At 44.7% G+C, this 27,110-nt stretch overlaps 1 protein-coding gene across 1 annotated transcript in view; it reads left to right on the forward strand.

Annotated features, from left to right (window-relative positions):
- PAMR1 (peptidase domain containing associated with muscle regeneration 1) overlaps positions 1-27,110 on the forward strand; it is an 83,942-nt gene that overhangs the window by 15,378 nt on the left and 41,454 nt on the right. Inside the window, exon 4 of the mRNA XM_073604199.1 lies at positions 11,966-12,080. Within this exon, the coding sequence (XP_073460300.1) occupies positions 11,966-12,080 (115 nt within the window). The remainder of the gene's footprint in view (positions 1-11,965; positions 12,081-27,110) is intronic.

The following is a 27,110-nucleotide window of genomic DNA, read 5'->3' on the forward strand; positions in this document are numbered from 1 at the left end:
AGATGCTGCTTGCAGGACTTTTTTTAGCTTCCTGCCAGCGCACCGCTCCAGTGTGAAAGCACTCGGGCTTTCACACTGGAGTGAGAGAAGAGGCACTTTACAGGCGCTTTGCAGGCGCTATTTTTAGAGCTATAGCGCCTGTAAAGCGCCTCAGTGTGAAAGCAGCCTTAAGCTTTGACTATAAGCCCTGGTTCACATTGGTGCGATTTGACATGCTATTTGACATATCAAATAGCATATCAAATCGGCGGCAATTGCCGTTAATGGCACCGTCCTAATCGGTGCAACGCTGCATTTGCGGCGCCACAACCATTTCAAAAAGTAGTTTCCGTACTACTTTTTGCGATTTGGGGGTGCGATTTCCATTGACATCTGTGCAGAAACCCTCACAGATGTCTGTGAAATCACAGCCAAAATCAGGACTGACATGCGGGAATGAAATCGTGCGAGTTCAGCTGAACTCGCATGGCTTCATTCCCGCAGCTTAGTGTGAACCTGGGCTTAAACCTGGAAGCTGATTGGCTACCATGCACAGCTGCACCAGAGTTTGCACTCTCCAGTTTTAATAAATCAATCCCCAAGGCCGGGTTCACATATGTGCGGCCGCGGTTTCGTGCCTGGGATCCGGTGAGTCCCTGTTCACCGGTTCAGGTGTGATTCAGGTCCGAACTTTTGGCTGAATTCACACCTGAACCAGACCCAAAAATGCACAGGACCCTTTTGCGATTCGCTCAATGGCCACCCTGTACCTGTGTGACCTGCTCGGTCACACTTGCCTGTCATGCGAATTGGATGTGGTGAAAACCGCATCCAATTTGCACATATGTGAACCCAGCCCTGCATCCAATTCGCATGTCAGGAGACTGTGACCAGCTCTCAATGGAGCCGGTTCACACATCTCCGGGATAGCTGCGAGTGAATTGCACAGGAGTCCTGTGCGTCTTTTGGTCCGTTTCAGGTCCAAATTCAGCCAAAAATTCAGAACAAAATCAGACGTGAAACGGTGAACAGGGACGCACCGGACCCCTGCTGTGAGCTGCTCCGCAAAGAGATTTGGACCCAGCCTAAAGGAGCAACAGCAGAATGCTGAGGTCATCTCTCTGTTCTCCCCTTCTGTCAGCATGTTTCTGGTCACCATATTTGCATGTAGCACACCTAATTGTCCCCTAGCCCTGCCCCTCTCTCTCCCAGTTTGAGTGCTGTTGTAAAAGAGATTGCAATAGTCAGCTTTTTTTTTTACCTTCCTGGAGCTTAGTTTACGTATTCTATTTTGACAGGACCCGGCAATAAGTGAAAGTAGTCTCCATGTACCTGAACAACCTATAGGATCTATGATGTGCCCCTGGAGAAAACGTGGGCGCAGCAAATAGCATCCCACGCACTTGTTATTGAAGTATTCCTCTGACTCCTCTCCCTATGGCTCCATGCACTCGCTTACATTCTGGATGGTTAATTAGTCTCCCCCACCATCTTGGCCGTGCAGAAGGATTTTCTTAATTGCCATGCATTCCAACTCCTAATTAAGCCTGATAGGATTGCTGGCTAGTCTGTGCTCGGTAAGGGCCGGTGTGGGATGGGAAATGTCTTCGGGAGACTCTTTGCCCGTCTGCTCACATTGGCACGTTCCTATATTTACTGCTAAATAGGCTGTCAGCATTCCATCCAACGCACAAAAGCACAAAGGGGAATGTTTATAAAGCAGCGATACCCTCTGCACTCCTCTACTGCACATCTCACTCACTAAGGCTTGGTTTCCACTATTGCAACCCCAAAGTCACGCGATTTTGCTGTGATTTTTTGCTGCGATTTTATCGCGATTTTTTTGCCCGACTTGAAGCAACGCCTGTGTATTCTTGAGGCCTAAGTGGGACCAAAGTAATGCAGGAGCTACTTTGCAGTCGCTGCGACTTGAAGTCGCACAGATATGAACGGTAATCATTGGAAATCATGGGGTATGACTTGTCATGTGACTTTTCAGTCCCAAATCGCATGAAAAGTCGCACTAGTGGAAACCGAGCCTTAGGGCTCACTTACCCTTTGAAAAGTGATCCACCACAAGTGGTGATATGTTGCCTCGCAATGTCTGTGTTAACTGCTGAAAGCCTGCTGCACCATGGTACAACCTATGTATTACACATGGTTGCAGAACGGTTGCGGCATGGAATAGGTCACGCTTGGCGGTAGTACTGCCTGCCAAATGTGACCTGTGCCATGACAATCACTAAGCAGTCACTGTTGGTTAAAGCTCAACTCCGGGAAACTTGAAAATTCTCCCTTGCCAGCGGTGCACTGTCCCTGTGTGCCATCACATCCGATGCAGTGCTAAGGATTTGATGACATCAGGACCTTGGACCGCTGGAGAAGGAACAGGTCTAGCCACTTGCTGACCGGGTCTTTTCTGGAACTTTTTGTGTAGCCGACAGCAGACTACAGTTACCTGGCACTGCAGACTTACCCTCTCCCCTCTTAGACCGTATCTGTGTTCCTCTAGTGCTGGACTTGTAAGCACTTGGATCATCTTCCTGAGCCCAGCAGACAGAAGTGTGGGGACTGTAGTCTCCTGAACAGACATCCTGGATCTACAGAACTATACCTGGACATCACATCCCAGCCTGCCATCTGCTCCAAAGATAGTAGAGGGAGAGGGTTTAAAAGGGTCAGCAGACTAGGCCCGAGCCCTCTTGCTTCCTGGGGTCCATCAAGTAAACAACCCTCCACTGCTGTGCAAGAGCACTGCGACCTACCACACGGCAACATAGTGGTTCCAGCTCTAGCCCAGGCAGGTCCAATGCCGCTTGCTACACCAGGAGCATCACCGCAGGGTTGCTGTAACCCTCCACATCAGACAACTCACAGTCCCAGCAGCCGGTCTGGCATCGCTGCCTGTTTTGTGGAAGGACACATAGACTTGGATCGCTCTTCAGGAGGTTCCTACGCTCTTCTTCAGTTTGGTCAGAGTGCCTCCGGCCACCAATACAATCTCTGATTTATCCTAGTTCACAGAACATTGTATATAGACATCCCACACCTGCAATTGCCTTAACTTATCTCACAGAACACTGTATACAGACACCTTACACCTGGAATTACTCTGAGGAATACATCTAGGCAGACACAGCTGTTTGCTTTGACTACCTATCATTATGTCACACTCAGGATTCTTGTCTATGAGCTCCAACTTGCTGGTGAAAATCATTGCGAGGCCTTGCATCCTGGACAGTTATCCTATTGTTATTTAAAGGGACACACCCCTAAGATCTAGACTACCCAGTCTCTCATTATGATCTAAGGGTTTAATAGGCCAGCTCGGGGTCCCTTTATTAGCAGTAATAGTATAGACAGTAACTGCTAGCTTTCCTTAGACATTCATGCATTTATTGTATGTTCCTATGTGCATTGTATTTTGATGTCTGTAATTCCAAGTTGTTATTTAATTGCCTCAGTTTTGGCTGTTTACCCAAGCTGACTAATACGCTGTTACAATACTCTACATTTGAATGAGTAAAACCAAAGAGAGCTAATCAATCTGCATAGTGTTGGTGTGTCATTTAAAGGTACAAACAACATATCAGAACCTAGAGTGTCAGCTGGAAAGTTCACAGGGTAAAAGTGGCGCAGATGAACATGCAATTATATGCAACCCCCAAGGGGGCAGTGCTACATTTGGGGGCTCGTCTGGGATGTTCTCTTCTGCAGGCCCTAGCCAGTCCAGACAAGAGCCATTACGTGAGAGAGAGATGGACTCAGCTGCTGCAGTCGTCTGGGGGGGAGCACAAGGAGCTCAAATGGAGCGAAGCACTGTTCTGGAAATCTCAGGAAGTGAGTGCACTGAGAAGGAGATCCAACAGTGGGTAAGAGCTTTAGCTCCACAGCAGAGGGCTTACATTCTGGATGTGGAGGTAGAATTCACTCTTGATTGTGTTCAGGTGTTGATGGAGTGGCGGGAAGAGATACCTGCCTGTTTTCGGGAAGAAGAGGTGCCCCTAGCAGAAGGGGTAAGTGCTTGGGTGACCCCACTGCAAATGAGGGCAGAGGCCACCGAGGGGCCACCGCCACTGAAGGCTAGTGCAGATTCCTATGGGGCTAATGCTCCTCCTGCCTTGTTCTACATGTATATGAGTCGGCTAGTTGAGAGCTTGGTGAAGAATGGCTCCGACCATGCAACCCAAGGATACCGGCGACTTTGGTTCTTCTCAGGGCAGTTGCCAACTCCAGCTGGAGAGGAGGAGTTTGAGACCTGGATGAGTCGGGCCATTCAGGCGGTAGAGGAATGCAGTGTTCCACAAGCTGTGAAGCAACAGCGACTTAGTGAGAGCCTTCGAGGCCCTGCAGCTGAAGTAATCTATAATTTGAGAATAAGAAAGCCTGTCGCTATGGACTATATAGAATTTTGTTGCTGTATTCGGAAGAGTTGAGACAATTTCGGATCTTTTGTACAAGTTCAATCACACTCATCGACAATGAGGGGAGAGACTCTCAGAGTACATATCTCGAGTAGACAGAATGCTGCACCAGATTATCCTTAAGAAGTGTATCCATCCGAGGGATGCCGTTCAAACCATCCCAGTGTCCTGAAACTATTACTGAAGGCAGCACGAGCAGTTCCAACTTACCCTGAATTGATGAGAGAAGTACCAGTTTTGCTAGAGGAGAAGAGTCAGGGAATGAGAGAATTGAGTGCCAGTGGAGGAAGGAGAGAGAGAAAGAATCTGCTCGTGTTGTCCATGCTGAAGCTGGTTTCCCGGATAAAGGCAGTGAAACAGAACCAGAGCAAGAGGGAATTGTCAGTCCAGACAACAAAAAGCCAGTTGGCGAATTAAGGCCAGTAGAATTGATGGCCCAAGTTGCCCACGCTCAAACCCAGATGTATCATACTTTGATGAGAGTAATGAAGACCCAAGGGAAAATGCAAGAGCAAGGACTTCACCCAGGAGAGTCAAAGCCTTCCCAAACTAGGGGAAAGAGATGTTTTGGGTGTGGGGAAGCTGGGCACTTCAAGGCTAATTGTCCTAAAGCAGGAATCAGCCCACAATTGCTAACAGAAGTATTAAAAGTGTTACAGAATATCCTCTTCTTAAAACTGAAGGGAAACTTCTGGGGACATCAGTGAAGGAGCCAATGGAGCGTTCCAGGCTCCAAACCCAAAAGGGAGGCAAAGAAGCAGAAACCAAAGTCCTATACTCGTTCCTCTCCTCCTTTGCCTGTTTCTAAAAGTGAGTCCCAAGGGACAGGAAGACGGACACGGGAGATCAATATACACCCTTCTAGTTAAAAATATTCCTCAGTCTTGAGGTACATACAGTACTGCATACACCAGCAGTGACTGTGGAACAAATTAGCTGAGTTTCTATTGATTCCTATGGGGAAACTCGCTTTGGATTACAAGCATGCTTCTGGAACGGAAGTGCTTTGGATTACAAGCATGCTTCTGGAACGGATTATGCTCGTAATCCAAGGTACTACTGTATAATATTTGGGGGTTCTGAGTAATTTTATAGCAAAAAAAAAACGATTTTTACATATACGAAAGGAATGCCAGAATTGGCCCGGTATGGAAGTGATTAAATATTAAGCCTGGTAAAAAAAATAATAGTAATAATTAAGGCAAATATTAGCCAACTCCCCCACAATTAAAATTACATAATTACATATTTTCATTGCCGTAGCATGTGTTGCGTTGCCATTTATTTGCATTTGCACCCAGTACACTAATGTATTGCACTAGCATTGCAATGCTCTGCAATGCACAGTTACACATGATAGTGTATTGTGGTGCGTTGCATTAGATAAAAAAAAAGAAAAAAAAACACCCAATTTTTAGCATCTTAGGGTACATTAGAAGCCCGTTCATTTCAATAGGCTGCCTTAATGTAACGCATGTTGGCCCTAAAATGAAAAATACTTGAAAGGCTTCCAACCCTAAGCGGACATCTGTTGTCACAACAAAAGAAAATAGTTTTATGTAAGATACACCCCACATGTTCAATGTGGACTCATATAAATAATAATATGAAGGAAACCAATTCTGTATCATCAGACACTTAAAATCCTTCGTTATTTGTGCCAGGAATCTTTTTTTTAAAGAAAAAAAGCAGAATCAGCTTTTTATTAAAAAATAAAATAAAAACAAAATAACAGCGCAGACATTTCCTCCAGGTATTTCCCTAGAAACCGCGTGTGATGATAAACACGGCGGGCCGCTGTCACCGGCAATGATCCAGGAATGTGCCACTTAAGCTCATTTTTGGGGTTTTCCGTTATTTATAGCAAACCTTTCCTGAACTGCCGCATTAACCTCTCATTCCTCATCCCTGAGGGATTAAGGAAGATGAAGCGTTCAGACCAGCGCCAATCGGGATGTATTGCCTGAATCCCCCTCTGTAGTGGTACCCGTTACCACGGCAACTGACAAAAAAAAAAAAAAAAACACCCTTCGCAACAGCAGCTTTTCGATTTAATGAGCGGCAGGCGATGAGAATAGCCTGTACGGGGAGGCCCTTTAACTCTTCCTAGGCTGGGAAGCAGGCCGGGAACTTTGATGCTCGGATAATAATTTAGGCCTCATGCACACAACAAATGCTACTTATACAGGCGTTTTCTTTTTTTCTTTCTTTCAGCCTGTAGAAGCAACTCAATGTTAGCCTATGGAGATTTACTAAAACTAGTGCACTCAGAATCTGGTGCAGCTGTGTATGGTAGCCAATCAGCTTCTAACTTCAGCTTGTTCAATTAAGCTTTGATAAGAAAACCTAGAACCTGATTGGTTTCCATGAAGAGCTGCACCAGATTTTGCACTCTCCAGTTTTAGTAAATAATCCCCTTATGTGTCCATGCTCAGTTAGACCCCTTTCACACTGGGGCCGCGGCCAAGTTCGTGGTGAAGTGCTGCTCGTTTTAGCGGCGCTTTACCGCTGTTTAAGTGGCGTTTTTCGGCCTCTAGCGGGGCGCTTTTAACTCCAAAGGAGAGGTTAAAAACTCCTGTGTTGCGGAGCTTCCGAATAGCTTTTCAGGCCGTTCGGAAGCGCTGCCCATTCATTCCAATGGGCAGGGAGTGTAGGGAGCGCTCCCAACCTACCCCAAAGATGCTGCTTGCAGGACTGTCCCGCGCACCGCTCCAGTGTGAAAAGTCACACTTGAATGAAAGGGAGGCGGTTTTCAGGTGCTCAGCAGAGGCTATTTCCAGTGATAAAGCACCTGTAAAAACTCCCAAACTACAAAAGCTCTAGAGTGCATAGAGCCTAGGCATTTACAGATTTTAGGAGTGTTGAAAAAAAAAAAAAAAACACATCACAAGTGTTTTTTAAGAGGGGATTTAACACAGAAAAAACAATTTGAAGGTCAGAAATGTGGTGTTTAGGTGTGTGCAGCTTTCATTAAGGTGTCTTTTAGACATGCGGTAATGCATTGCTTTCTACCCTCTGAAAAGTGCCCTTCTTTGGATTGCTGTACAGAGGGTGGTCTAACATGGCTGATAGGTGTTCAGGCGGCGCCACTGCTGCGTCCTGACACCTATTTATTTATTTATATTATATTTCACATCAGTTTTACATTGCAGGACAATGCTGCAAATGCGAGGCAAACATTTGGCTTGCACTTGTGGTGCGGCTCTATTGATCTCAATGAGTGAGTTTGACAGGTGGTGCCGACTGTGCAGCCCAAGGTGAAAATCCCGCAAAGTGGCCGGGGGGCGGAGGGCGTCAGTAAAACTGTGGCTCAGCCACCTTTCAACTGTGAAAGTGCCACAGTTTTACCACTCTCACCTCACATTGCCTGTCCTCCTGGCCGCCTAAGAGTCCTCAGTCCCCACAAAGCCCAACAGCCTCTCACAGTGCTCCCCAGCACCCCATAGTGGCCACTAGCTTGCTGCAGAACCTCCAACCCCTCATAGTGTCCCCAAAAGTGGCCCAGAATGCCCCTTAGCCCCCCGCATTGCCCTCTAGTCCCTAGTCCACATTGCTTCTGCAAATCTTCCAGCCTCCTGGAGAGACTTCCAGCGACCCCATCCTCCACAGTTGCCTCCAGAAACCTACAGGTCCACCAAATCTGCAGCAGGGTCAACTAACCCTCTCCGGAAAGCCCTACCCTCCTATAGTGACACCCAGCCCCAGGAAGAGTCTTGTTGAATTTAAATACATGCATACCTTTAGGCTCCATACACACTTGCGCCACTTTGGAGTGAAACTTTGGAGAATGATTTTGATCTGACTTTACACTCTCTGGCACTAAGTTGCATAAAAAGTTGCATCTGAAAAGTGCACGCACCATTTCAAAGTCGCTGCAATTTGAGGTCACACCAATCTGAACCGGTGTGATTGAAAACAATGGGCTGCGACTCGTCATGCAACTTTGTGTCCAAAGTTCCATGACAAGTCGCACAAGCATAAATGGAGCCTTAGTATGCGAGTATAAACTTTTGGTTACTGTTGGGGCATAGAAGGTTTGGGAAGGATTTACTGGTCCCTGACCTCAACAAAGTGGGGAACCACTAAAGAGGAGTGCATGGTCCAGTGAGCAGGGTTGAGATGGGGAAGTGACACAGGAGGCTGCAAATCTTGCCTAGAAGGGAATAATGTCCGAAAGCCCTTTGGGAGAATGGGGTCACACATTCTGGATGCCTTTTGGGGCAATCTCCAGCACACTAAGCACGTGCAGCTGTGCTTCATCAGGAGACTGGCTGCAAGAACCAAAAAAGAGACAGCCAGCCCCCTGATGATGTAAGAAAATTAGATGGCGGTGCTGGACGCGGCATGTGGCGGGGGCAGCTCACACTAGACAATTCTGGATCCACTGGACGTGTGAGTGTTTTTTTTCAGGACTACCCAGCAGTCGGGTGTAACACCCTTCTAGCGTATGATGATAGGTACATTTCATTTTTGTCTCCTTCTGTAATCAAGGTAGCAGTGATTGTTTGTTCTGGTCTGTTCAGGGATTCACAGGCTGGGAGTTTGATTGCTTTCCCCTGCCTCTGGAATAAACTTTCAGAGCTTAGGGAGGTAGATACAAATGACCAAGCTGATAATTTATCATGCTCCAGGCAATTCCTGGAGAGAAGTGTCCAGAAGGGGGCTGGAATGGTGATAAATAGCCTGAAGCACTGGAGAGCTGGGTTCTCTCTTCCCAGGAGGGTTCCAGAGCCTGAGGGGCTCCAGCCCTCAAACAGCCAATGGACTTTGCAGCTGTTCTAGAGGCCTCAGTGGTGTCAGGGAGGAGGGCCTGGATGGATCTTCTTAGAAGCTGATTGCAGGACCTCACCACAAGGGATCTGGTCTGGAGAAGGAATGTCTGACTCATTGGGCTGTGTCCAGAGGAAGCTGGAAATTGGTAGCTGTCTTGGGGATTTGTGCAGTGTTCTGGAAATCGCATTGGCTACCAGTACAGTGTCTTGAAAAAGTATTCATACTCCTTGAAATTTTCCACATTTTGTCATGTTACAACTAAAAACATAAATGTATTTTATTGGGATTTTATGTGATAGACCAACACAAAGTGGCACATACCTGTAATTGTGAAGTGGAAGAAAAATGATAAATGGCTTTCAAAGTATTTTACAAAGAAATATCTGAAAAGTGTGGCGTGCATTTGTATTCAGCCCCCTTTACTCTGATACCCCTAACTAAAATCTAGTGGAACTAATTGCCTTCAGAAGTCACCTAATTAGTAAATAGAGTCCACCTGTGTGTAATTTAATCTTAGTATAAATACAGAGGTTTGTAAGAGAACCTTAGTGAACAAATGGCATCATAAAGGCCAAGGATCACACCAGGCAGGTCAGTGATAATGTTGTGAATACGTTTAAAACGGGGTCAGGTTATAAAAAAATATCCCAAGCTTTGAACATCTGTTCAATCCATCATCCGAAAATGGAAAGAGTATGGCACAACCGCAAACCTACCAAGACATGGCCGTCCACCTAAACTGACAGGCCGGGCAAGGAGAACATTAAGCAGAAAAGCAGCCAAGAGGTCCATGGTAACTCTGGAGGAGCTGCAGAGATCCACAGATCAGGTGGGAGAATCTGTCCACATGACAACTATTAGTTGTGCTCTCCACAAATCTGGCCTTTATGGAAGAGTGGCAAGAAGAAACCCATTGTTGAAAGAGAGCCATAAGAAGTCCCATTTGCAGTTTGCGAGAAACCATGTGGGGGACACAGCAAACATGTGGAAGAAGGTGCTCTGGTCAGATGAGACCAAAATTGAACCTTTTGGCCTAAAAGCAAAATGCTATGTGTGGCGGAAAACTAACACTGCACATCACCCTGAACACACCAGCAGGGACAGGGAAGTGTAAGGGCTGGGCTCACAGCCCTCCCTTCTCAGTGCTCAGGTTGCTCAGCCGGTTAATTGCCAGCACTCATCGTTCCACAGTGGCTCACCTGGTGATAATTTCCTGCTCGTCAGTCCAGCCTACAGCCAGCCCCGTCTGGATGTTTAAACTGCCTGGTTCATTCCTTCCATGCCTTCACCTTGGTAAAACATATCTGCAGACTCCCTGCTGTGTTCCTGTTGAAAACTTGCCTGTCTGACATCCCTTCTGGTTCCTGATCCTATCTGCTGCCTCCGACTACGCCGATCTCTGGCTTCCTGATTTACTGGTTTGTTCTGACTATCTGCTTTGGCTACTGTACCCTGGCTATGTTTTCACTACATTTACTGATTTGTACCATTTTTACCATTGTATTAAAAGGTGTGATTCTTACTGCATTTTCTGTCTCTGTCTGATTCATGGTTCCTGACAGGAAGGAGCCAAATACGGGGCAATCTTAGAAGAAAACCTGTTAGAGTCTGCAAACGACTTGATCCTGGGGCGGAGGTTCACCTTCCAGCAGGACAACAACCCTAAACATACAGCCAGAGCTACAATGGAATGGTTTAGATCAAAGCATATTCATGTGTTAGAATGGCCCAGTCAAAGTCCAGACCTAAATCCCATTGGGCAAAAATTTCACTCTCTAGATGTGCAAAGCTGGTAGAGAAATCCCCAAAAAGACTTGCAGCTGTAATTGCAGTGAAAGGTGGTTCTACAAAGTATTGACTCAGGGGGGCTAAATAGAAATGCACCCCACACTTTTCACATATTTATTTGTAAAAAAATTTGAAAACCATTTATCATTTTCCTTCCACTTCACAATTATGTGCCACTTTGTGTTGGTCTATTACATAAAATCCCAATAAAATACATTTACGTTTTTGGTTGTCACATGAAACCTTTTTCGGCAGCACTTCCGGCTGTGGCCGCCTAGGAGATTGCACCAATAGGCGAATCGCAAGGGCTTCTGGGATAGCAGCATCATGTATCCCAGGAGTCTTTGCAAATTGCCAATGACGAAATCTTGCTTTATTTCCAGACCTTTGCTATGGCAACATTTCAGGAGGAAGGCGCGCCGCGCGGTGGCATTACTGCGCAGGGGCAAGATCGGGAGGTGCATGCTGGGTAGTCAGCTTTACCGAATCCTGAAAATAGATACAATACAGTGGATATGGGCCCTGCCAGCTTCCGAGATCCAGGTAGTTTTACTATATTTAAACATAAATTTAAAGGACTATACTGATAATACTATCTAAATGTTGCATATAAAGTGAACCAAATTACAGCGGAGTATTAAAAGAAAATTTGACTTGGGGGACAGGATCTCTGTTTTAAAGGGCCAGCGCCAAGGGGTTAAGAAAAAGCTTGTCTTCTAATTGCTATTTGCTAATCATTTTGGAGTATCCTGTGACCCTAAACCCCTCTCCTATTAAAGTTTCTTCAAGCAATAAATCTTAAAAAGACATCCTTTAGACTGTGTTATTGGAGCCGGTGTGAATGGACTGGTGCTTGCAGTGGTGGGCAGCCTCAGTACTTTTGGTGAAAAAACAGCTATTACCTGCGGCCCCTCTGGGGGCAGAGCAACACACAAGGTAAGAGTGTAAGAAAAGGAAAATGTACGGGAGGACTGACCCCAATTATCTGCTGTATTCCACAGGATGCGGAGAGGTCATCCAAGCCACCCATGGAGAGATAATGATGGAAAGTTACCCCTTTAATGCCCACTGTGAATGGAGCATCCAAGTTACCGCTGGATACACAGTAGAACTCAGGTACATAAAGCTTTATATTCCATGTTCAAATGTTTAGTTTCCGGACAGTATAGGATCTCATATAGATGGGCGATGTTGTCGGAAGCAGACTTTGCCTTCAGGCTCATTGCTTCTCAAACACATGGAGAGGAAAACCATGAACTCTAAATCTATCTACATATTTCTTCACACAGCTGACCTCTCCTGTCTGCAAAAAGTAATCAATGTCAGTTGGGGGATCTGTCTCTTTTTTAATGTATTTTTTTTTCAAGGAATATCCATGTGTGTATTATTGGAACATACACTGATTAGCCTTAACAATATGACCACCCACCATTACCCATCGAGGCATGGACGTCACTAGACCGCTGAAGGTACGCTATGTATTTGGCACCAAGCCGTCAGTTGCAGATCTTTTTAGTTCTGTAAGTTGTGAGGTGGGGCCTCCATCGTTTGGCCTTTTTTTTCCAGAGCATGCCACAGATGCTCGAGTGGATTGAGATCTGGAGGATTTGGAGGCCAAGTCAACACCTCCAACTTATTGTTGTGTTCCTCAAACCATTCTTGAGTTTATCATACCAGGCCATCATCTTCCATTGTGCCGTGGTCCAGTTCTGATACTCACGTGCCCATTGTAGGCACTTTTGGATGTGGACACGGGTCAGCATGGGCACCCTGACTACGCAGCCCTATACACAACAAACTATGATGCACTGTGTGTTCTGATGCCTTTCTATCAGAACCAGCATTAACATTTTCAGCAATTTGAGCTACAGTAGCTCTTCTATTGGATTGGACTACATTGGCTCCCCATGCACATCAATGAGCCTTGGCCGTCCATGACTTTGTCGCCGGTTTTCCTTCCTTGGACCACTTTTGGTCGGTCCTGACCACTGCAGACCGGGAACATCCCACAAGAGCTGCAGTTTGGGAGTTGCTCTGACCAGGACTTCTATCGATTACAATGTGGCTATTGTCACAGATGGTCAAATCCTTATGCTTGCCTATATTTTGCTGCCCAATATATCCTACCCACTTTCAGGTACATTGTAACAAGATAATCAGTGTTATTTGCTTTACCTGTCAGTGGTTATAATGTTATGGCTAATTAAAGTATACCTGTCCATGCTTTCTGTGTCATCTTTTATTACTGAATCATATATACATATATCTGTGGGTTCTAACTTCGCTGACTGAAGTTGAGCAGCTGCTGAAATAAAACATTAGCCTAATAGAATACCACAATGGATGATTATTGATAATCAAAAGATGGCTACAGCACGGCTCTGTCGTTCTGGGAGGGCGTTGATGGACGTTCTCCCAGAACCACGCCCCACCCCCTCGCACGCCCCCTGGGGTGTGCATCCGATAAAGGGCCAATTACAGCTGATCACGTAAAAATAAACTTATTGGTTATCAGCATTCCTTACCTCATGCGCTGTCACAGCGTGAGGAGAGGAGAACTGGTAATCGGCAATTCTGACAGCAGACATTTACACTGATAATCAGGGCACTGATCATCAGTGCAGCCCCATCAGTGCTTATCAGTACTGCCTATCAGTGCCGCTTATCAGTGCCCATTATTGTTGCCTATCAGTGCCCATCAGTGCATATCAGTGCCCATAAGTACAGCCTATCAGTGCTGCCTCATCAGTGCCCATTAGTGGCGCCTATCAGTGCCACCTATCAGTGCCCATTAGTGCCGCCTAACTGTGCCGCCTATCCGTGCCCATCATTGTTGCCTATCAGTGCATATCAGTGCCCATAAGTACAGCCTATTAGTGCTGCCTCATAAGTGCCCATTAGTGCCACCAATCAGTGCACATTAGTACTGCCTATCAGTGCCCATCAATGTTGCCTATCAGTGCATATCAGTGCCCATAAGTACAGCCTATCAGTGCTGCCTCATCAGTGCCCATTAGTGCCGCCTATCAGTGCCTATCAGTGCCACCTATCAGTGCACATGAGTACCGCCTATCAGTGCCCATCAATGTTGCCTATCATTGCCCATCAGTACAGCCTATCAGTGCTGCCTCATCAGTGCCCATCAGTGAAGGAGAAAAATTACTTATTTGCAGAAACTAAGAAAAACTTTTTTTCCCCTAAACTTTTTGGCCTTTTTCATTAGTTTATGAAAAAATAAAAAACCCAGTGGTGATTAAATATCACCAAAAGAAAGCTCTATCTGTCTCAAAAAAAAAAAAAATGCCATTTTGGATACAGTGTTGCATGAACTCGCAATTGTCATTCAAAGTGCAACAGCGCTGAAAATTGTCCTAGGCAGGAAGGGGGTGAAACAACTTCTCCTGCAGTGAGCCAGTGAGTTAACTGCAAGGGTTGCATGCCCATTTCTTCCTAGGGGTGGAGGAATAAGGTATAATACTTACCATATTCCTTGCTCCAGCATGTTCCATCCAGCAGTGCAGCTGTTCCTCTGCAGCCTCCTCTGCGAGATGCTCCTGGCCGTGTCGCACTGCAATCTTATGTACGTCCAGTGCTGAGTTAAGGCGGTGATAAACCCAAAAGTAAACATTATACTGCAACTTAACAATTCTTAGATGTGGTGGCTACATTCGTCTTCTTTTTTTTTTTCTTTCTTTCTTCTTTTTGTTTCTTCTTTTTTTTCCTTTATTTTCACCCGATGATCCAGCTAAAAAGCCTGTTGTTTTTCAAAAGAAAACTCTGTCCTGCAGATGTAGGAGTTATAGGGTGGAGACAAATCATTTATCACGGACAGGGGTGCTTCAAATGATCTGCTTTTTTTTAAATGTATTTATTTAACTTATCCCAAAAGAAAAAAAAAAAGCTGCAGCTGCTTATAAAGTGTTAGCTGGAGTTTGGCTTCAATCTGTTAGTGTATTTAAATCTGCTAGTAATCCTAACACTCCCCTCCCACCGCACTGACAATGCTGCTGTCCAAAGGTGCCTCCTGTGCTCCTTCATCCAGAGTGGGGGCATTCCAATACAAGAGGTGTGTTGCTAGCCAGTTTACAAGGCGTCAACAGAAGGAAAAAAGTCTTAAAAAAAAAAAGAAAACAAAGGCAGCCACTACATCTAATGATTGGTAAGCTGCAATATATTGTATTTTTGAGTTTAATACCACTTTAAGGGCCCTGTATTGAATGTAATAGTGCCAAAGGACCGCCCACAGCCGGGAGCTTCGGTGAGAAGAGAAGTGCACTGGACCCTGCTGGTGCCGGGGTAAAGTAAGTAATGCAGCCTTTTCATTTCCTCCTAGACATAATTAACCCTTGCAGGTGGGGGGTGGGCTCTGCAAGGGTTTTTTTTGTCCTTCAGCCTGGAATTGGACTTTAATTTGTGTCTTATATATATATCTGTCTGGAGTTCAACTCTAAAGTAGGGTTGCACCGATGACGTTTTTTTATCGGTGAGTACGAGTGCTGATACTTTCGGTCAAGTACTCGCTGATACCAAGTACCCATACTTTGCAGTGCGATTTGCGTCAAAACAAAAAATGTGCGCAAATCGCACTGCAAAGAATTGCATGCGATTTCCCCCACTGCTCTTGTGTTTGTGTGTGTAGAGAAAGGGAAAAGCGCCATCTAGTGGGCAGTTTATTAAAAATGTTAGAACTCACAGTACATATCTGGCCAAATGCTAAATCTACATAGGTGTCCCGGTCCTGCCAATGATAGCAAATCATGGCTGCTGGAGGTGCTCACAGGGCTAGAGGAACAGTTCTGGGACCCTGTGGGTATAGGGCGGAAGTAATATCAGCTTTGGGGGGTGGATCCGCCTCTCCACCTCTTCCAGCCCTTTGAGCGCCTCCAGCGCCTGTGATTTGCTATCATCTGTGGGACTGGGACATCTATGTAGATTTTGCATTTGGCCAGATATGTACTGTGAGTTCTAACATTTTTAATAAACTGCCCACTAGATGGCGCTTTTCCCTTTCTATACACACACAGGAGTGGTGGTGTAAATCACATGTGATTCAGGCAGGAATCGCACCACATTCCTGTTTAAATCATGGCATGCAATTCTTTGCAGTGCGATTTGTGCCCATTTATTTTGTATTGACGCAAACCGCACTGCAAAGTATCGGTTTCGGTACTGGGAGCATTTGTACGAGTACCGATACTTGCGTAAATGCTTGATATCGGTGCAGCCCTACTATAAAATAAACCTGTTATACACCAGGGGATGTAAGACTGAGCAGAGGATGAAAAATACACAATGGGGTTACTTCTTATAAACACTGCAGGTCAAAGTGACCAACAAATACAGAGATATAGGCAGCTGAAGTTATGTGCAAATCCTGACTTTATCTGTAAAAGTCATGCTTAGCCCCGCCCCTCCCACCTCCCAAGCCTGCCTATTTGTTATTGAAGATACTTTTCCATGTTAGATTAACAGGGACACTTAGGGGAAGACAAGGGCCTAGCTAAACGTTTACAGGAAGAGTCAAGGTTTGAAAATACCTTCTGCTGCCTGTATATCAGGATCTGCTAAATATTTTAGTAAGCACAGGGTAACCACCCATTGTGTATTTTCTCATCCTATATTCAGGATAAATTGCCCAGGTTTATAATGAATTGCCCAGGTTTATAATGAATTGCCCAGGTTTATGATGAATTGCCCAGGTTTATAATAAATTGCCCAGGTTTATAATGAATTGCCCAGGTTTATAATAAATTGCCCAGGTTTATGATGAATTGCCCAGGTTTATAATGAATTGCCCAGGTTTATAATAAATTGCCCAGGTTTATAATAAATTGCCCAGGTTTATAATGAATTGCCCAGGTTTATGATGAATTGCCCAGGTTTATAATGAATTGCCCAGGTTTATAATGAATTGCCCAGGTTTATGATGAAGTGCCCAGGTTTATGATGAATTGCCCAGGTTTATGATGAAGTGCCCAGGTTTATAATGAATTGCCCAGGTTTATAATGAATTGCCCAGGTTTATGATGAAGTGCCCAGGTTTATGATGAATTGCCCAGGTTTATGACCGCTTTACTTGAAATGGGAAGATGTCCTCTTAAAGCAAATAACTAGCTGCAGTTTCTTATAGTAACCACTAGGGGCCACAATTCCCTAATAGAAATATTCTTGTCTTGACAACTCTACACAGCGCAACATTGTATCCCTGACACCGCCAGCACTCCCAGCATCCTCCGTCTCCTATACTTGTCCTAATATTCCATTTCCAATCATATGAAATGTTTCCGAATTATCCGAATAAATACAATGACAGAGCGCTATCTCTAATGTACAATTACATCTCAGTTACTGATGCTGGTTAGCAGCTTATATGGAAATGAGTTTATCTGGACACCCAGAGCTCCATGTAGGCATAAAAAATATGTAGTTCTGTATCTATCTATCTATCTATCTATCTATCTATCTATCTATCTATCTATCTATCTATCTATCTATCTATCTATCTATCTATCTATCTATCTATGTATCTATCACAATAATTATAATTATTAGTCTATGTACTATCTATAAATCAACCTATATATCTTTCTAAATATCTATCTATCCATCTGTCTTTCTATCCTCATCGTCTGATCTATCTATCTTGTGATATACTCTGTCTATTATTTATCTACATCTTGTTATCTATCTATCTATCTATCTATCTATCTATCTATCTATCTATCTATCTATCTATCTATCTATCTATCTATCTATCTATCTATCTATCTATCTATCTTTCTATCTATCTTTTTATCTAGCTATTTTCTATCTATCTATCTTGCTATGTATTTATCTTCATCTTGTGATCTATCTATTTATCTTATCGATCTACTTTTTTAAATCTATCTATCTATCTATCTATCTATCTATCTATCTATCTATCTATCTAGTAGCTGGAAGTGGCTGTAATGATTTTCTATCGGCGTGTATTGGAGAGGGATGGCGTCTCTGGGGAGATATTGAGGGTTTAGGGAAATCACACTTCATGTTGTGAATCGTGACTGTTCTCCCTCCCCGGGGATGATATGAGGGGGGGGTCTTCTTTCCACATGCCAGCTCCACTTCTCCTCTTCTCAGGGTGAATGCAGTTTGTTTGTATAATAACACGAGAATGCTTTTCATTGTCGACATAGAACACGCAGCATCCCACCCACTAATAATTACACAATTATTCCCACTCAGGCTTTTGTGTCAGTATGATCTGCTGCCGCTATGTATTATCTTCATTTTATTTCATAATTTAACTCACTAAGCATCTCCCATCAACAAGTAAATGCAGACAGTGAAGTGCTTTATATCGCCTGCTTACTGCCTGTCTTAACTCTTAAATGTCTGCACTGCCATACAACAACTGTGTGCATTGCATGCGATTGCAGTGCAGCCCCATTCACTTTAACTGGGGGATCATTTTTTGCACAGCATCACAGTTGTGGCATGTGTACTCTTCCCCATCCACTGCCTTTGCTCAATTGTGATTGTGTGTTTTTACTGCCCACTCCCCCCCAACCAAAAGAGTAAAGCAAGGTCCATAAAGACATGGATGAGCGAGCTTGGGGTGGAGAAACTTGACTGGCCTGCACAGAGTCCTGACCTCAACCCGATAGAACACCTTTGGGATGAATTAGAGCGGAAACTGCGAGCCAGGCCTTCTCCTCTAACATCAGTGCCTGACCTTACAAATGTGCTTCTGGAAGAATGGTCAAACATTCCCATAGACCAGTGATGCCGATCCTTGGCACCCCGGATGTTTTGGAACTACATTGTTGCCATGTTACCGTGTTGCTCATGCACTCTGCAATGTAGTTGAGCATCATGGGAAATGTAGTTCCAAAACATATGGGGTGCCAAGGTTCGCCATCACTGCCATAGACCAAGGGTTTTCAAACTATGGCCCTCCAGTTGTTCAGGAACTACAATTCCCATCATGCCTAGTCATGTCTGTGAATGTCAGATTTTGACAATGTAATTCCGCAACAGCTGGAGGGCCTTAGTTTGAAGATCCCTGCCACAGACACACTCCTAAACCTTGTGGACAGCCTTCCCAGAAGACTTGAAGCTATTATAGCTGCAAAGGGTGGGCCAACTCAATATTGAACCTTATGGACTAGGACTGGGATTCCATTAAATTTCATGTGTGTGCGTCCCAATACTTTTGACAATATAATGTAGAAGAATATGTCTTAAGCATCTATCAAATGACAAAAATATCAGTTTGGACTGACCTTTTTAACCAAACTTGCAATCTATTTTGCCAGATGCAGATTGTTATTCGTATATCCTGGACTCAGAATGTTATGACAATTGGGGGTGCCCACCAGGAAAAACAATAGAGGGGTACAAAATAGACTGAATGTTGAATGCAACACTTTGGTTGGCACAGCACAAAGTAGTCCCCAACTAAAGGGAGTCCCGGAGTAAAGGGAATAGAAAGAGTGGGCAGAGGGACGGCATGACAGGAGAGGACAGAGGACAGGCAGGGGGTAATGTAGGAAGGTGGCCCCTTTAAGGAAAGGGGGGCGGTTAAGAGCCGGGAGGCATCCTGGGGAAGTTAGTGAAGAGAAGTCGAGAGCGGAGAGGGCGAAGATTCCCACCCACCCTGCTGATGTTTGATCAGTATTGCAGGGAGGCTGTCAGGACAGCCCGGCAGTGGTGGGTCTTTGGAGGAAGAGAAGAAGGCTGATATATAATATGGTTGGGACCCATCTGTGGTATGGGGTTCTCGGATACCTTCCGGTTAACGAGGGGTTTAACCAGGAAGGGGTAGAAATGTAGGTCACTGCGAATGTTAAGTACCTTCTCAGAGTCGGTGGCTTGCGACTGGAGGCCTACGTTTTAAAAGAAGTTGGTCGCAGTGACCAAGTTGTGTGTCGTTCCCCTCAAAGACCCCCAAAGTATATAGAGAAGTTTGGTTGATGGTTGTTTTAAATGTTATTCATTTAAATTACGTTAATTGTTAAATAAAAGGCCGTAAGGCCATTTTACTCCAAAACCTTGTCACGTCATTTATTGGGTAAGTAGGCATTTTGGAGGTTATGTTATAACAGGTTGGAAAAGAGAACTGGAGGTATATGTCCTTCATATGTCATGTAGAAGGGTGTATGTGAGAACAATGTTTGCATATTACATCATAGATGCCAGATGTCTCCCGGATTTGCAGATGCATCACCTTTATTTGAGCTACTGAGCATGTGCAGTAACCTAAAAAATGGATATTAACTGTAACTGTGGGTAGAGGGTGGCTACGTTCCTACATACAGTGGGGATCACGGAGAATGAATGTAGCCACCCTCTTAACAGGAAGTCAGATCACAGCAGCAAAAGAAAAAAAGGAATTCGGAGATTTGGGGAAAGCTGAGAGCAATAGAAGGAGCTTTTTGAGTTAAAATTGTTTACTGGAATAGAATTTTTATTCTTGAAACCAGAGTTTAGTGTCGGTTTCTGTAAGGTGGAATCTTCGAGGGGAAGCGGGATCACAAGCAGCCACGGGTCTCATTATCCAACACATCTCGTTCGCAAAGATTACTATGATTACAAGTCCCATTTGGTTTGATTCATTATGCACCCGGGGAATTCAATTTAAAAGGAGAAACACAGAACCAATCCTCCATCTCTCTAATTACGTAATGATAGGAGCAGTCATTAGCACAGACAAAGGTTTTTTTACATGTAAAGACCAACCCTAATGTACCTGTAAACCTTTCTATAATTTAATGGAAGAATGGTCTAAATCCCTAAATATAAAAATGTTTCTACTGGGAGATTTCCAATTACAGTATGCTAATTAGCTGATTGCTTAATCTAGACAACCAGTATAATTTGGAGACTGTACCCTCCCTATGATAAGGCTTAAAGTGATACCAAAATCTCAGTTTTTTTTTTTTAAATAAGAAACATGTTATACTTACCTGCTCTGTGAAGTGGTTTTGCACAGAGAAGTCTCAATCCTTCTCTTCTCGGGTCCTTTGCTGGCGCTTCTGGCCCCCTCCCCTCTGCCGAGTGCCCCCACAGCAAGCAGCTTGCTATGGGGGCACGCGAGCCAAGCCGCTGCTTTGTGTGTCCATTCAGACACGGAGCCGCGGTTCAACCCCACCCCCTCTCTCTTCTCATTGACTCACTGACTTTGACAGCAGCGGAAGCCAATGGCGCCATGCTGCGATCTCACCCAATCAAGAGGGAGAGTCCCTGGCAGCCGAAACCCTCCTGCAACATCACTTTATCGAGATGGGGCTCAGGTAAGTATTAGGGGGGCTGAGGGGGGCTGCTGCACACAGAAGTTTTTTTTTATCCTAATGCATAGAATGCATTTAGATAAAAAAAACCTTCTGCCTTCACAACTACTTTAACATAGGTGTGCGCAACCTATTGCATTAGGGTGTGCACCCCAAAGCTCAAACACACATGCCTTTCTCTGCAGCTTCAACTGCAATGGACAGTGAATGAACAGGTTAGTGCTCTGTGCTTTCTGTTCATTCACAAACCAAATGACATTACTTTTCAGTAGCATATTGATGAGGGGGAGGGAGAAATCAGGAAGCGCAAAATATAAGAAGAATAACCTTTCAGCTTTAGACATACATAAAGAGGCTTAAAAAAGAAGCCACATGAGCATTGAAAACCTACAAGCTAGTCCACACATTCATGTTAAAATACCTTGCTTTGCTTCTAAAAGCAAACCCTATAGAATTCTGCAAAAAATCGCTTCTGTTATTTGTCCATTCCTGCCTGTCAGCTGCTCCCCTGCCAGAAGTCCGATTTGTGGGTGGTCCCTTTGTTGAGCCAATTTAAAGCTCAGTTGCCACACCCCCATCTGCCAGGCACTCTGAGGAGACACCCGCTCTCAGCCACCCCTATCTGGCATGCTGCCTGTGTACAGTCTCCTGCTCTCCCATAGACATGAGGATGCAGACATCATTCCAACCCACCCCCATGGCTTCTCCCAAAACCAGTGCTGTCATTTAATTATGTATTCTTCAGAGCAGCTTGGTTGCAAAGTAGTGGGAGGCCACTGTTGACTAGACATGTACACCTCCGAAATCTGTGTTTCCTTTCGGATGCATTCGTTCATTGAAGAATTTTGTTTCTTTATCTTTGTTATGTTGAAACGATTTGTATTCGGCATTCAGTTTGGATCTTTGGTATTCGTTTCATATATTTGTTGGTCCGGGTGGATTCAAAAAATTTAGCAGTTTTTTGAAAGATTGCTATATATTAGTTTTTGGTTTCGATATTTCGAGTGGATTCGTTATTCATATATCGAAACTATTCAATATTTTCAGAGGCAACAAAATAAATATAATTCAAAAATTTTCCGCCCGCAAATTTCTCAAACCTAAAGCCTCGTACACACGAGCGGAATGTCCGACAGAAAAAGTCACACGGAAGCTTTTCATCGTATATTCCGATCGTGTGTAGGCATCATCAGACTTTTTTTTTCAAAAATTCTGACGGACCTAGAAATGAAACATGTTCTAAATATTTCCGACGGAACCAATTCCTATCGGGAAAACCGATCGTCTGTATGCTGTTCCGACGGACCAAAAACGACGCATGCTCTGAAGCAAGTACGAGACGGAAGCTATTGGCTACTGGCTATTGACCTTCTTTTTTTTAGTACCATCGTACGTGTTGTACGTCACCTCGTTCTTGACGGTTGGACTTTGGTGTGATCGTGTGTACGCAAGACAGTTTCAGCGGAATTCCGTCGGAACTCCGTCTGAAAAACATTCAGAGTTTATTCCAATGGGAAAACCGGTTGTGTGTACGCGACATTAGAATTACATTAGACTGTGGAACTGAACTGATTGACTGTAACAATTACAAATTCAATTTAAACAACAAATTTACTTGAATCCGAATTATAGGACGAATTTGGAAATTTTATTAATTTCCCCATGGTTTCAAACTGCTATCGCATCATGTGACGTCTTCTGAATTAAACAATTGCATTAGTTCATTTTGGATTACAGATTCGTTAACATTCGCTGCTATGTCTATTCGGAGACTCATATACATCCAAATCTCCGAAAATAAAATTTTCATCCGAAAATCAATTCGTACGATCGACCATGATAGCTCTAGATCCATGTTCATGGACTTTGGGTCTCAGCTCCTATGTGAATGCAGCCTAAAGCTGGTGATCAAAACTTTTTCAACTTATCACAACAATCATCAGATACTGGGGACTGGGGCTCATGGCTTCTCCTGCCCTCGCCCTACCTTTCTGTGCCATCCTTGGCAGCCTGGGCACTACAAATGAGGTATATGTTTGACTGAACGTTTATGTACTTGTTATTGTATTGTTATATTCATTTAAAAAGTTGGTCTTAGGAGAATTCCTTCACATATTCAATAAAACTAAACTGGAAAGTTTATTGATTGTTAGGACTCTGAAGATGATTTAGAGGCCACTCAAGCCATGTGGCCATAGAAAGTTCTGACAGCGAGATGAACGATATGGGAAACCAGTTCTTGCCCACTTGATTAAAACATTTTTTAGGAAAAGCGAGAAGTAATCACTGATAAACCATTGAGTCTAAATAAATGCTTGCATAGTCCGGTCAGCACTTTGAAGCTCTCAGGAGAACTTTAGATTCATACAATCACTGTTTTAGGACTGGTGCCCACAGACTTGGCACAAGAGGACCCACAGCTATTTTTTTTCTCCTCAATGCCGAGGCAATGAATGCAATTCCACTGGCAGAGCCCTGATCTGGATGTTGCTGCATCCTTCTGTATCACCGGGTACCAGGAGGTAAGCATAGGGTTGCCTAGCAACCCGGCATCGCTCATGCTCAGCCACTTCATCTTTCCTCTGTAGCAGGGCTACCCAAGGCTAAATTAAGTGTATACATATACCACAAGCCTCCCTATGCAAAGTAACAGCAACTATAGAAGCACCGAAACAGCAACTCTACAAAGTGTCTTCTTCTTGAGTCTTCACAGGAAGAAAATATGAAGGAGGAACTTCCATCTTTCCTATCTAGCCGGATGAAAAAGTACATACTAGTAAAATATGTACAGCTGGTTCATGTGATTACATGTTTATGTGACTCTAGAAGTCAGCAAATACTCCTCCTTGGCTTGTATTTATGACTTTTACAGAAAACACTTGAGAGCACATGTGGATGTGGCCAGCCATTAAAGTACCATAAGTAACGAAGTAAAGTAAGACAAACCTGTTCTACTTCTTTCACCTAGGCACAATGAAGAAGGCATTTACAGAGCCACCAATGGGTTAAAGGATACTTATAGTGAGAAATATTGCAATCTGGTATAGCACTGTTGTGTAGCTGCCTAGCCATGTGTTGGGCTGCCTGTCCTCCATGTGCATTAACATGGAGTACCTACTCTTTAACCCATTCCTGCTCAGCATAGGTTGGTTTTCCTTAGACTCCCTGGCAGGGGCTGACTGGCAACTTTTGGCCCAGGGGGTAAGTACAACCCAGAGGCCCATGGTGCAACGATCGGCCTCCTCCCACTCTCCCTCTTCTCCACCTCCTCCCGACCCCTATCCCAAGCTGAAGCTCCGCTCCAGGGACTCTCTGCTCACTGGGCGGTCGGGATTGACATCGCTTGCTTCTCTGACTCCAGGTTCCCAAACTGAGTTGAGAGGTATCTTGATATAGCGCGGCCTTACCCGAAGGGTCCCGACGCACGCATTCTGGCTGGTAGGGGGTGACCCGGGGGCTGCAGGGTGGAGCTGGGGTGGCTCAATTGGGGCTGGTCGGGGAGAAGAGCCTCTGGTGGGGAACAGGGCACACAGAATTCATACTGGGGGGGGGGTGGTTTGCCTTCGTCCTTATCCTGTGCTCGGTAGGACATTGGTGGGGACTTTTTACTCCTCTTCACCAGGAAGCCTTTAGGCATGTGTACAGTGGAAGCTGTGTGGCCCGAGGTGTAACTGCAACCTTCACGACCCCAGTGCAAAAAAACATGAAGGACCCCCCCGACCCAAGCCCGAGGCCCTTACATGAGAGTCTGTAAAGTTTCCCCTTGCACTGTAAGGGTAAACTCTTATGATGTAAGGGGGGATACTGGGAATTCTGATGTAAGGGGTGCTCTTACATAAGAGTTACCCTTTACACCAGAGTCTGCAGAGTGAATGCACTAAGGTAAAGGAGTTTACTGATGTAAGAGAGGAGTAAGGACACTGATATAAGGGTGGACCTTTATATCAGTATCCCTCTTACCTTAGGGTCTCTACTCGCCTCTTACATCAGTGACCCCCCCCACAGAGAGAGTAACTGACTGACTGCCCTACAGAGTTGTCACACACTGACTTCCTGTAATTGCCTTCAGGCTTTGGTCCTCCTCTCCCCGGGCCCCATTCCATCATTGCAGTCGCTTTCAAAAGGAAAGGCACCAGGCTCCATGACGTTACTGCGTAAACTTGTCCCTGAGTTTCCTCCCTTCTCCCCGTGCCCCCCCCCCCCCCCTGCAAACCTGCCCAGAGGGCCAGCCCGCTCAAGCTGAGCCCAGAGCCAGCTGATTAGTAATTGGCTGAGCTTGGCTCAGGCAGAGCTGCTCCTCTGGTCAGGTGTGCAAGGAGTGGGGGGGGGGGGAGAAGAAGCTCATGGACAAGAGGAGTTTTAACAGGCTTTTTTCTGCTGTTTTTCAGGCAGCAGAAAAGTGCTTTTTTAATGGGCAGCACTGGTTGGGGCCCTCCATAGTGGTGGAACACCAGGGCCCAGTCACAAGTGCGACCTATATGGCCCTGGTAGTTCTGCCACTGGGTGCAGCCTTTTTGCAGACTGGCCTGGGGGGGGGGGGGGGCAATTTCCCCCTGGACCAGTCTGCCCCTGCTCCCTGGATACTTTGGGCTTGGGATCCACAGCTGGGGGGCCTCAGGCCTGGCCTAACAAGCACCACCAGTAGTCGATCCTATACCTTCAACAGGCTTTTAGGCAATGGACCCCTAACAGCAGCACCCAGCACCTGTTCTTTACCAAACAAAATTCATATCTAGAGGTTAGGAAAAGGAAGAGCCCAAACCACAGAAAGCCTTTTAGTTGTTTATTGAAGCAATTGATTGACATATTTACATCCTTTATTCATCCCAGAGGTGATGGCACATTCCTTTAAAATTGCCAACAGTAAATGCAGAGAGTCCATTTGAGGAGCCTGTACCTTTTTAGGGGTTTCCCTGAGTTCCGTATTTCATGCAAAGGGGAGTAGGCTTAATAGTCTACACCTTTCCACTTCTGATTCCACCCTATGGGAAAGCTCAAGAGCCTCCCAGAAGTAGTTAAGAAAGTGACAAATGACCAATTCTCCACCCGACCCTAGGGTTAAACAATCAATTATGTTGCTCGTTCATCTCTGGTCAATCTGCGGACCACAAGCACCAAGCGGCATATGCGGTGACGTAAGCATCCTTGCCCCTGCTTAAGCGTTTCGTCATGCAATGTCCTCATGGAGCAGCAGCTTTTGACAGGTGTTCTGTTAAAAGAGCCAACTCGTCAAAATCTCCAATAACGTCACTTCCGGTGACTCTCCAGCAGCAGTATTTGCAGATTTGGACGAATTGGCTGTTTTCACAGAACACCGACAGCGTATACACTACGGTACACGACAAGCCCATATATTGTCACTACAGAACTTTATAGACATTATCCTGATGTTTGCACTATTTTTGGGGGTATTGATTATATTGCACTATTTTTTGCACTAGCACGTTTCTTATTGCACATTTGTTATGCAATAACATACCAGATATTTGGTGTTGTTTACAGAGTATTCATTTGATGCATTAGCACTTTTATGATATACAGTTTGCATATTATTTAGCAATTTTGTATTTTTGAATTTTTATAATATGTATGTGCACCTAATTAATTGTAAATAAAGTTTATAGGGTTGGTGTGTAGACCTGCACTGCTCACACTATATATTGTCCTGTTCCAATAGATTTTTTATCAATAGCCTGAGCAGCAGCGATCTATCAGACCATTTGTATTTAGTATAGCTATCTGTGCTGCTGTTATTTTGATAGAATGTTAGTGACAGACTGCATCAAATATGTCATTTTTGATTTGGTCTATAGTTCCATTTTAACCACTTGCTGACTGCGCTATAGCCAAATGATGGCAAGTGATGGCTGGTGGT

This window comes from Aquarana catesbeiana, linkage group LG11 (assembly GCF_042186555.1).
Source record: "Aquarana catesbeiana isolate 2022-GZ linkage group LG11, ASM4218655v1, whole genome shotgun sequence".
Lineage (NCBI taxonomy): Eukaryota > Metazoa > Chordata > Amphibia > Anura > Ranidae > Aquarana > Aquarana catesbeiana.